General features: G+C 40.9%; 1 protein-coding gene across 1 annotated transcript in view; it reads right to left on the bottom strand.

Moving 5' to 3' along the window:
• The window catches only part of fat2 (FAT atypical cadherin 2), a 117,046-nt gene that overhangs the window by 15,404 nt on the left and 89,384 nt on the right, over positions 1 to 12,258 (bottom strand). The window contains exons 23-24 of the mRNA XM_053324155.1: positions 5,274 to 5,715; positions 1,977 to 2,130 (exon numbers count right to left, since the gene is read on the bottom strand). Of these exons, the coding sequence (XP_053180130.1) occupies positions 1,977 to 2,130; positions 5,274 to 5,715 (596 nt within the window). The remainder of the gene's footprint in view (positions 1 to 1,976; positions 2,131 to 5,273; positions 5,716 to 12,258) is intronic.

The following is a 12,258-nucleotide window of genomic DNA, read 5'->3' as shown; positions in this document are numbered from 1 at the left end:
TTATTATTGATTATTGATTAATGGAGTAAATAATGAACAAGCCTAGTTTGGATAGATGAATTTTCACTCATGTCCATTGAGAGTCCAGCACTGGTGTGAAGTGATTCTGTCCTCTGCACTATATGACACACATGTTCAGATAATTCAATTTAAAAAGAGAAAAAAAACAAAAAACAACACACATGATAAAACATGTATCTGTGTGTTGTAGTCACACGGCTAACTCCCACCTCTCACAATTACAAACGGGCAGCAGTCATTTTTCATACACAGAGTTAATCAAAGCTCCACCTGGAACACGCACCGCCGTTAATACCCGCGAGGAACCACGCAATTCCACAGGCGGCCTTAATGAAAGCAGCAATATGCAAATGATGCCGTGATTTTGTTTGAACGTGACTCTCCTCTACGCTGGCCGTAGGTGATGTGAGTGGAATACAACTAGCCGGTTGCACGGTGATGAAAGTGTGTGTGTGTGTGTGTGTGTGTGCACAGTTTTAATAAGTGCATTCAATCACATATACATGCAAATTCAAACTTTTCGGTATGCGAGTTCGTGCCTCTGTGCAAGTGGTGCCGCATATAATGAGGCTTGTGCGGGTTTTCTTGTTTAGTTGGGCCTCATTGAAACATGATAATACCTCAGTGTGTGTAATTATGATTTTGTGGGTGTGTATCATCTGTTTCTGACAGCAGTTATCTTCAACAACGAGAAGTCTCTTTCCTCTTTTTCGATTTGCTGGGCTGTAATTAATCATTGGTTATTTTATAAAATGCCAGAATATCGTGAACGGTCTCTCATCACAGCAACCAACAGTCCAAAACTATGAGTATTTAATATTCATACTACTGGATGTGTAAACGGGCAACTTTGTGCAAACACCATTTGTATCAGATTTAATGTAAATATGTCTTTGTTGTGCTTAACCATTACATACTGTTCAGGCCAAAGTTGCCCCACTTTGAAAGCATTTAAAAAGTAATTAGATATCATATAAATTACATTCTTTAAGTCTGAAATGTTATGGCTTTTCCTGTAGCTGCCTGGATTGTCCAAAATCAATATATTTGTGCACATAGAGGGTATGTTTTAGATAACAAAAGGTCATAATATAGTGTGATTGTGAATGTATTTTGACTATAATTGTGTCAAATCTAAAGAAAACATGAACTCACTATACATTTGTGGTTCAAATATTATTATAGGCACTAATTATAAGCCAGGTCAGAATATGAACAGTATGTAAGGGTTAAATGATCAAAAATAAAAATCAGTTAATTCAGCTTTAAAGATAAATCAATTATAAATCATCCATCTTTTTATTAAAGCACACGTAGGAGTCATTTTTAATCTTCTCTATGAGCCTCTGAAACAGGGGAGTCAAACTCATTTTCATTCAAGGGCCAAATAAAGACCTATTTGATCTCATGTGGGCCGGATCATTAAAAAGATGGACGAAGAAAGGAAAAAGGGAAGGTAGGGAGTACGGACAGAGGGAAGGAAAGAATGAAGAAAGGGAGGAAGGAAGAAAGAAAGGAAGGAAGGAAGGAAGAAAGGAAAGAAATAAGGAAGGACAGACGGAAGGAAGGAAGGAAAAACAGAAGGGAGAAAGGACAGATGGAAGGAAAGAAGAAAGGAAAAAAGGAAGGTTGAAAGGACCGAAGAAAGGAAAAAAGGAAAGTAGGAAGGACAGATGGAAGGAAGGAAAAGAACACAGGATGGAAAGTGGACCTGACTGCACCCCTCGGTGGGCCTGTTCTGGCCCGCGGGCCTCATGTTTGACCCTCTTGCTCTAAACCATGTTATATTCTCCAGTGGAACCAGATTAATGACATTTTTAGTTATCAGCTCTTGAAGGATAATCTAACACACATGTTCACATAAAGAATATGCAAAACATATGCATTAAAAACCTGTGTGTGTGTGTGTGTGTGTGTGTGTGTGTGTGTGTGTGTGTGTGTGTGTGTGTGTTTACCGCGCATCAGCGTTCTCCAGGGAGCAGTTACACATATAACCTTGAGCTTTGGGTACACACACCCTGCCATGGCTGCACGGCTGGGAGGAACACGGGTTGTCGAGCAGCTCGCAGCGGGAGCCGTGGAAGAGTCCCGCACACCTGCAGCGCAACTCTGCAGAGTAAATAAAACACACACACACACACACACACACACACACACACACACACAGGTCTGAGACAAGAGCTGATCAAAGCCACGCTGAGTTTCCCCCCACAGGCACTAAATAATCAAAGCAAAGGTCAACATGATCCAAACACTTTCATATTTAAAGAGAAAAATCACCCTGAAAAACCTTCATTCATTTTTTTTATGTTTTGTTTTTCTTCTTCTTCCTCCTCTGAATAACAAACACATAATAATAATAATCATAAAGTAATAAAGGTGGATTTGTTCGACTGGAAAATTAAACAGCCTGAAGTTGACACATTCTTTATCACATTGTCGCAAGAAATGGTATTATATTGTTTTTATTACAGGTGTGAGTCACTATAGCACTTTTTTTTTTTTCCAGAGGCACTTATCCTTATTTTGCTTTGCCAGTAGAATAATTGTGCTTATAAATTTGTCCAATGAATATTAAAACAGCACAAATGTCCCCAAAAGGAAACATTTTTTTGAATGTGGTTTTTAAAATGAAAGCAGATATTAAGTGGTTTTATCACTGTCAGCCTCCACGTTCTGGCACATGTTGAGTAATCTGGTTGTTTCAGTATCTTACTCGAGGACACTTTCACGACCAAACCGACAACACTTCTTTCTTTTGTGTGTTTTGTGCCATTTGCTAGTTTATTATTGATCTTTGGGGAAAAGTAAAAGTAGCAAAGTCAAGCTCAAAAGTTCCCTTACTAGCTTTTTAAACTTTTTATTTAACTACAGTTTCACCAATAAACAAACTCAGCTGTTACATCAGCAGATATATTATTATTAAATTAAATATATATTATTTAATTATTTATATTAGAGTCTATTTTTAATGATATTTATGTATCTGCTGGACCTGAGTAACACATTTCATTCCTTCATTTTTTTGAATTTCAATTGAACTTAATTATTTAACTGTATTTAATCAATTATTGATATTTATATTAGCATTAATGAACAATGACAGCCTTCAGTGAAAATGAAGCTGCCTCAGTCGTCTTCATGTTATCTATGCGGTAAAGTTAAGTCACATAACAACAGGTGGTTTTATAAAGCAGGTTGATAACCTCTGTCTCTGCTGAAACATGTGAATGTCCTCCCTGATTCTCTCTGGTTGCCCACTGATCGATGACCTTTGACCCCTCCCCAGTTCACGGACAGCTGATGTCGTCCTGTTTGTCTCGTTCAGTCAGCTGTCAGGGTCCTCGCTATTTCACTGATGTCATAACGATGATCTCTCTCTCTCTCTCTCTCTCTCTCTCTCTCTCTCTCTCTCTCTCTCTCTCTCTCTCTCTCTCTCTCTCTCTCTCTCTCTCTCTCTCTCTCTCTCTCTCTCTCTCTCTCTCTCTCTCTCTCTCTCTCTCTCTCTCTGTCTGTCCACATGTGGGTTAAGTGATGACACCTGCCACATTTACTGGTTGAGATCTCTGAAAGCTAGTAAGTGAACCATTCAGTTTTAATGCTAATTTCTTATTAATTTTCCTTCTTTCTTTTTTACTTTTGTACTCTTTACATTTCCACTTTCTTGTGTCAGAAAACAAATAATTTCCTTGACCTGGAAGGATCTTTTGGTAAATAATATCTGCTTTTCAACATCACAGCCCACAATATGAGCCTGGAGCATAACTGAAATATGGTTTGACATGATGTTGAATAAAGTCCTGAGAAGAGTAATACCTCAGTCCAGCCCACAGTGAACCTTTCTCTTATTGCACTGAAGGAGAATAAGAAATAGTGCTGCTCAGTGACCCGGCAGCTAAACCTGCAGTAAAGGAAAAATCAACAGGCGGCAGGTTTTTGATAACAGCTTTAGGGTTCGTTTGTTTACACTGCTCCTCCAAAACACAGCGATGTGTATCTCCTCCAGCTATATGTTTGGTTTCATATCCACTCTCATATAGAAAAGAGGACATATTGCTTCAGTCTCACTGAGACTCATGAGAATAATATTATTTTAAAGCTGCTGCTCTTTTTTTTTCATCTATAAAATTGCAGGTTGGCTTATCGGCTGCTTTTCAATGTAAAGAATAAGTCAAGCTGCCAGATGTTTTCTTTTATGACAAATAATGTTTTAAAAAAAGCCTCTCAGACACCAATTTGTTATCTTTTTAAATTTTGCGAAGAGCTGATGCATTCAGGGAAATTGGGGGAAGCCTAAAATGGTAATAAGCGAGCATGTGAGAGAAAAGGTGAGATAAGGATTGGAGGCCGGACAAATCCATCACGGCTCGTCCTTGAATGAGATGTACCGCAGCACAAAGAAGAACCTTTCACTGTGTTGATTGAAAATATTTCAAGTTCGTTGGCTTCGTTTTTTTCTGTGTAATTATGAGATCCACACATCACTGATCTGCTGGGGTTTGGCTGTCGGGCTGCTTGAAGGAATATTGCTCAAAACATCCTGTTGTTTCAATGATGAGGCAACACTTTGGGCTCCCTTCTCTACCTGTGGCCCTCACAGTCTAGTAGTATATGAAGACGGACATAGCGAGGTGTGACATCGCCCCTTGGCTTAAGGTCAGCACCATCTTTTCCATTTGGAGCCAAGATCTTCCGAATAAGGAGTCCTGGGTTGTTGCCTTTCATGTTCTGGAAACACTCCCCACTAGCTTAGCTTACCGGAAACACCAAGCACTGCTCACTTAGGTAAGTCACATAACACTTTGTGACAATTATCTGACCCAGCACGAGTCTAGGAGGTGGGGAGAGCAGCAGGTGAAGCCAACTGTCAATCACTGTTGTCAATTAACACCCGCGCAGCAGGCATCAAAGCTACTGTAAGTATTCATGTCTTATTAATGGAGCCATCATTTTCTAAATGACCACCAGCACATGTATGACAGGGCCTGAATTGAGTGATTAAGACTAAGATGACTCAATGGTTAAGATGACTGACTCGGTATTTATAGAGAGACGTTGAGGCTTTTTAAACGGGAGTCATGGAAACATTGTGCGGCCGTCTTGTGGCCTCAAGCTGTGGTAGTCGCTGCTTGGTGGCACTCAGTGGTTTATTGGAGTGGACAGCCTGTGAGAGTTTCCTGCTTCTCCTACAGGAAGGTCTACCTGTTTTAAACCTGCGTGTGTAGATCTGTTACTTCAGTTGAATCACTCACCTCCGTTGGCGTCTTCCTCGCAGGCCCCTCCGTTCTGACAGGGGTTGTTGTCGCAGGGTCTCACCGCGCCACAGCATTGATACACCCCAAATACCCTCCTGCTCCCCGGCCCCGTCCACTCCGATGCATCACCCACTCTGATCGGCTCCCCATTGAACTCCAGGCGCTCCAGGCAACCAATGAAATTAGCAGGGTGGCCGGCGGAGTCCTGAGCGACAGATGCGAAGAGCAAAGCGCCGTGGGATCGCATCATCCGACACGGCTCAGACAAGGCGATGGAGGCTGGGTGATGCTGGTCCAGGGTCAGTCTCAGGGAGGTGGAGTTGACCTCCAGCAGGACGTTGTGCCACTGGCCGTCTGACACCGAATCAGATCTGATCAGCAGCGAACCAGGAGACGTGTTTCCACAGCTGTATCTGAACTGCAGCTCTCCGCCACTCAGCTGAGGAGGGAAAACAAAGTTCAGTCGGCAAACAAGAAGAAGAAGAAGAAGAAGAAGAAGAAGAAGAAATACAAGAAGAAACAGAACTTCACTGCTCGAGTTACGGCTTAATTAATTACTCTAATTAATCTTTACAAAGGATGGACTCAGCTACTTTGATAACATCTTATCATCTGTATAGAGGCTCTAGATTATTCCTTGACTTTCACCTTATGTGAACCTTATTGTACGTTCTCTCGGGTGTTGTCTTTCTTTCTTTCCTTTTTTCATAAAGTACCTCTTTAATAGGTGGAGGATGGGGTACAATGAGGACAAGGAAAGTAGTTTTTTTTTATTTTATGTTGTTCATCTTGCTTATAAGAAAACCAAAACTACTTCTTCAGTTTAATAAACTTTGTATTCAATCCAAACACGGAGCAATCTCTCAGGTAATATTGTTGTGCAGTGTATTTTAAAATAATAAATATATTCATCATTTTAATACACTGCAGTGTATTAAAATGGTTCCAATGCACTTTAGTCTTTTTCATTTATTTCATAATTATTCAGTAAAATTGAGCTGACATGTTTTGATTTCAAAATAAAGTCACAAATCTTTCTTTTCACAGAACATAACCGTACAGATGTTAACAGGAATTCACTGTTTACCTGTTTAACACACAGATGATAGGAAAAGTTTAACACAGTTTCATTCATCATCACCATCTGTTTGCATACAGTTGCCATTTAACATGTTCCCTGTACATTGTGTTATTTTATAGATAGGCATCATGTTGTGGGGCTTGTTGTATTGATTTGTTTCTACAATTATAGCAATTCTTCTGTTGTAGTAATCATTACGTTCCCCTAGGAAGCATCGATCGGTAGTTTGCAGGTCAGGAGATGTCTGGAGTAAAACCTGCCACAATTGGTTGTAAGACAAGGATGCTTAGATTGCATATAACTGTTGTTTCAATGTTATGTCAATGCCTACAGTATTTTAACATGTTTTTAATGATGTCATGATCAAACGTGACTTTTCCAACCAAATGTAGCCCAGTTTTAAACTAACTAATCTAGATGTCTTTGGACTTGCAGATTACCAACAGTGTTTAGTTCAACCTGGTCGGAACCAAAATCCATATTCAGTCAGCAAACTGACGTTCACTTTGCTATTGATGCCAAACTTGATATACCAAAGTGTCAAATCAACAAGCCTTTAAGTGAACAACAAATGTTAAATTCAGGCAATACACCCAAACATACTCCAATAAAGCAGCAACAGAGTGCACTTCTCTACATTAAGTCTCTGGAAAATGCAGGCATCAACAAGATAAACACTGCTGTGTTTTTGTTGACAAGTCTTTTGTGTTACAAATAAAATGTGCGTTGGCTGTCAGCTCTGCGTGCCGCTGATGTTCTCCCTGTACGGCAGCACGCAGCGCATAGAGTCACACACATTTATTCAGCATTTCATCAACATCAGCGGGAGCCTCTTAACATTTCTGCTCACTCAGCGCTCCTACAAACTAACAAGCCAGCAGCTTTTTTCCTGCACCTTTTATCTATTCATGTTTTCTTTATGTAATGGAAGGGCTCCCCAATTAAAAATACAGACGGAGTGTGTATCTTGCAAATTGCCAAGCATCACCCCATCGGACACCAAACGCTGTGATGCATTATTGATACCAATCTGCTTGGCTCCTGCTCTTTTAATTGCTGCAGGACGATGAGCTTTTTCTTTTCTTTGTTTTTTTTTTTTTTTTGCGTGAGTATTTTCCTCCTTGGAGTTTGTTTTTATTTATTTATTTCTTCTTCATTTGAAAATACAGCATGAACGGCTGCTCATTCAGGCCGCTGTCCAGGGCGATGCTCATTCGCTTTCTCTCACTTCCTGAGGTTTGTGTTTGATTCCTCATCAGTGGAGCGATGAAAAGAAATTTTGGTGGGATGGACCTGTAAAATTCTTCACATGGATCAGTGAAAGCACACAGAGGAAGGGGAGGCTGATGAGGGCTGCCTTGGCTTTGGCTTTGCCTTTGCCTTATCATGGGAAGATGCTGGCAGAGGAACAAGTGAAAACCTGGAGACATCCAAGGCGCCCATCGCTTGTCTTTTAATCTATTTTACATGACTTGGTGTGACTTCTCCTGTGATTTATGGGTGGATATTTGAGGAAAGATAGCAGTTTGACGCTCTGAGGATTTTACAGTATCAGCACAGCCAAAGTAGCGCAGGCACTGTGTCAAGTCTAACTCCACAGGGAGCAAGGCTCTACAGCATCAGTGCTTCATGACTTCATAAATCACAGACCCAGAGTGCTGCTGCAAACGTGAGCTTCCTGCAGGGAGCTTTAATGCTGCGTGGTAAAGTTCAACATGACAAACAACAGGATGCTGCACTCGAGTATTCTGCTTGTGTGCGCTTTATAAACACATACACACAAACAGAGGTGTTACACTGCAGCGCTACATCTCTGCAATGATAAAAGCTATATTGAATGTGCTCGCCTGGTCTGCTGTACATAATAAAACTGAATAGCTTCACCATCACGGAGACATGCACATGCACAATAATAATATAAAAATGAGAATAAGGCTGTGTTATCATTGGATTCACATGATGGAAGTCATTCATTCCAGCAGAAGGTGAAAGATGGACAGTAAAAGACTGGTGCCCCCTTGTGGACATTAGATCAGTCTCTCCATCTTCTCAAACTCAGCGTCAAGGACTGCCACAGGAGGTGAAGTACAGGAGCAACTTCTCAACTAAATATTTTGACTTTATTTAGAAAGAAATGGCATTTGAGGCAAAAGTTTAATATTTGTCTGTATTATTATAATTCTATGAAGTGCATAAACCTCTGAATGTTTAGCTACAGCGGACTCAATAGCTGCTTTGACTTGAGAGGAAATGACAGACATCAGCTCAGAAATTATGGCCATCCTGAGGTAGGTAAGCTGATTTTATGCTCTTACACACTTAAATTTGGAAAGCAAGGAACTTTGTCATTAGAGACGGTCCACGAAGTGAAGGGTCTCTTCTCTTAACTGCATATAATGGGTCCTTGAGTCCCTCCTGCTTGCACGTGATAAGATAAAAGCCTGCATTGACATGAAAGTCAATCAGTTAGTGTCACTACAAGTAGCATGAGTGATGAGTGCTGGTCCAGTGATTCTACATCTTCGTTCACCTCCGAGCCCTCAAACTGCTCTGCTGTCAGGTCTGAGCTGTCACTCCTCATCAGCGACGGTGTTTTCCTGCTTCTGACAAGTCACCTTTACTTCTGCACGGCTTGCCACAGTGGCTTTTTCACACGAGCCGCCTCAATTTACATTTCAAAGGTGATGACTCAGAGCAAGATGTGTGCAGACATAAAAGAGGATTAGCAGCAGTAAATAGGTCTGAACTTAAATTTGTATCTTCTTTTTCAAAGACGTGAATCTTGAGGGAGCATATTGAGGAGGTTTGATGGATTTATAGGCAGCCGCTCAGATGCACGGCAGCTCATGCCCCAATGGGAATTAAACGCACAAATGGTGTTTCCCCAGGAAGTTTCTCTGAAGTCATCACAAAAACCTAGAAAGGGACTTCTCAGATGACCATGTTCATGAATTCCTTTTGAAGCCATTTCTGCTCACAATGAATCAGTCAGGGACCCACTTTTGCATGTGCGAGCCGAGATCCAAAACCCAGGAGGTATAGCCTTTGGAAAGACTGAATGTTGCTTTTGAAGTTTACCAAGAATCAAAATGATTGAATATTCTGCCTGAGTGCACATGGATGTCACACAAATGAGAAAAACCCACAAGGGAAAGCATGATGCTGCATTTCAAGTCCATATCAAGACTTTTTTTTTTTTATTATCTGTTTGGAGAATTATTCATGTCTCTCAAAGAATACAACGATTCATTATTCTCTTTCAACGTGCCCGTTTACAGTAGACCTTGTATTGTGGCGCCAAGATGAATCCTACATTCCCATGATAACTCCAAAAAGCCTGTCAATAAATCCTGAAGACGGCAAAGTTTTCCATTACCATTCCTGCATGCATTTGGAGGGAAAAGGGCAACATGCAGCTCACGTGCTGCGTTCAGAGCCTGCAGTCAACACAATTCCAGTTAAAAGGGCACTGATCAGCTGATTACGTGGGAAAAGCAAAGGAATAATAAACCAGACGAGTATCGGTAGCTTCATAATCCGATCTGGAATTTTAAATGTGCGCAGGATGGGAATTTACGGCCGCCTCTGATATTCAATCAGACATTAAGCACACAAACACTGGAAACAATCTGCCACACAGAGATAAAGGAAAGGCATGTTGATACGCTCCAACATGTGATCACCCATTCAATCCAATCCTCTGGATTTGGCAACAGAGAAAGTTAAATACTAGAGTGAATGGAGCAGAGGGATGAACTCTTGTGAGTGCAGTTGGAGTTAAGATTAGTTAAAGCTTAAGGTTAGGGTTAGTTAAAGGTTAAAGTTAGGGTTGGTTAACCTTTATGTCGTCCTCCTGGGTCAAATTGACCCCGTCTGTTTTGACTGTTCCCTCTTTCCTCCCTTACTTCCTTCCGTCTGTCCTTCCTCCCGCCCTCCTTCTCTCTGTCTTTCCTTCCCTTCTCTTTCCTCCGTCCCCTTTTCTCCCTTCCTTCCTTCCCTCCTTTCTTCCTCCCTCGTTTCCTTCCTTCCTTCTTCCTCCCTCCCTTCCTTCCATCCTCCCTCCCTTCCTTCCTTCTTCCTCCCTTCCTCTACCTTTCCTTCTTTTGTCCCTCCGCCCCCCAGAAGAAGGAAGGAAAGGTCCTTCCTTCTTCCTCCCTTCCTTCCTTGACACGAGGACAACAGGAGGGTTAAAGGTTAAGGTTAGGTTTAGTTAAAGGTTAAGGTTAGGGTTGGTAACAGCAAAGGGTAGCATACAAATCTCTCAGTTTCGTAAATTGACCCCCCAGCCCATCCAATCTAGCACCAACCAGCAGAGAAACAGCAGGGTGTTGTTTGATTAATTGATGAGTGGTCATGTACAGCAATATAGAAAATTGAAGATCCAATAGATTTAGATGCATTGAGGCTAATAAAAGGCCAGTAAAGATTCACACCTCTAGACAGAATAGAGAATATGAAAAGGATGACACAGCTGGTATTTGTGGAGAAGATGGGTTCATTGTGTCAAATGTCAGCGTTGCCACAATAAGACAAATTCAAATAGAATGACGCTGATTTTGTGTGCCGAGTTTCGAAGTGTCAACAGGTGCTGTGTGATGCCGACAGTGTTGACCCAGATACACAGCAGGGTAGTTCAGCTACTCTGGGATCGTGTATGCAGTAAACACAGAAAGGACAAATAGATACAACAAATATGAAAAATGGTTCAGCAGGTATACGATATTTCAAAAACACCTGAGGCTGATGTGGATTCATGACAAAAACTGAGCATATGCATTTTTTTCTTCAGATTTAAACTCCTGTGCATACGGACGCTTGTGTTTTATAAATATAAGTCATTGAGGAACTGTAACTGCTAGAATAAACAAGTTAAACATTGCCGTATTAGATGATATCAGTCAAACATTCAGGCGCCTTTGTTAATGTGAACATTTTGGATTGAAAAGCTTCACTTGTCATCAGCGTTCCCCAGCGAGAACTCCCGTTGATTAAATCAGCGGCTCTCAGATTTTATCATTCGCTTAGTAAATTAGTGTCAAACAACAACATTACACTAACAACATCCGAAAATTAGGAAAGAGATTTTATCTCTCCACAGCAGCAAGGCTCAGAGAGTAAATTAACTGCTGTCTCAGGAGAGAAAGAAAACAAATATTCACACTTCTTTTAAATAATGAAAAGCCTTTAGCTGTATTGAATCTGCTGCCTGTGTGTTGGAATTTGTTTTCATTTGATCTGAGAGCTTTATGTCTCATGTGAGCACTGACAGACGTGTCTTTTCTTCATTAGTTTGTCCTTGAACTAAATCTGACTGAATGCTGCAGTGACGTTAGCTTGTGAGGCAGCTGGATACACGAGATCACGTGAGAATCCATCTCGTCAGGCTTCAAGTAATACGCCTGGAGTCTGAAGCCACCGCTGGATCCTCCTGTGATCTCATAAATCCATCTACCTTGTCATGTAAGACCGTGATAGACACACAGTTCATCCAATTACCTGCCCCTTTCTGAACAGCCTCCAAAAACTACTTCTCTGATGTTTTTTTTGGAACAAAATATCTGGTGTGTCAGGCTAGTGTGAGGCTCATAAACATCTTGTGAGAGCACAATCTAGTTAGTCTAAAAATATGAGCTGGACTGTATGAATGTAATCTGAATCATGGTTTTATGCTCTGAATCAAAGAGACTTATTTCAGGATCCTGATGACTTTTCCTAAGTAATTTAATCCGTATAAACTTTTACATCATTTCTGAAAACACTCAAAACTTTACTTGAGTAAATACTTTGGCTTTTAACTTTACTAACCAGCGGCACTTCTGTTCCCAAAACACTGTATGTTACAAACAAACTACAGCAGCAACATCTGCAAGATGACAGAGCAGCGCTAACACCTTGTTCCAG

The sequence above is a fragment of the Scomber japonicus genome, chromosome 8 (genome assembly GCF_027409825.1).
Source record: "Scomber japonicus isolate fScoJap1 chromosome 8, fScoJap1.pri, whole genome shotgun sequence".
NCBI classification, from domain to species: domain Eukaryota; kingdom Metazoa; phylum Chordata; class Actinopteri; order Scombriformes; family Scombridae; genus Scomber; species Scomber japonicus.
This window is presented reverse-complemented; position numbering and strand designations above follow the sequence as displayed.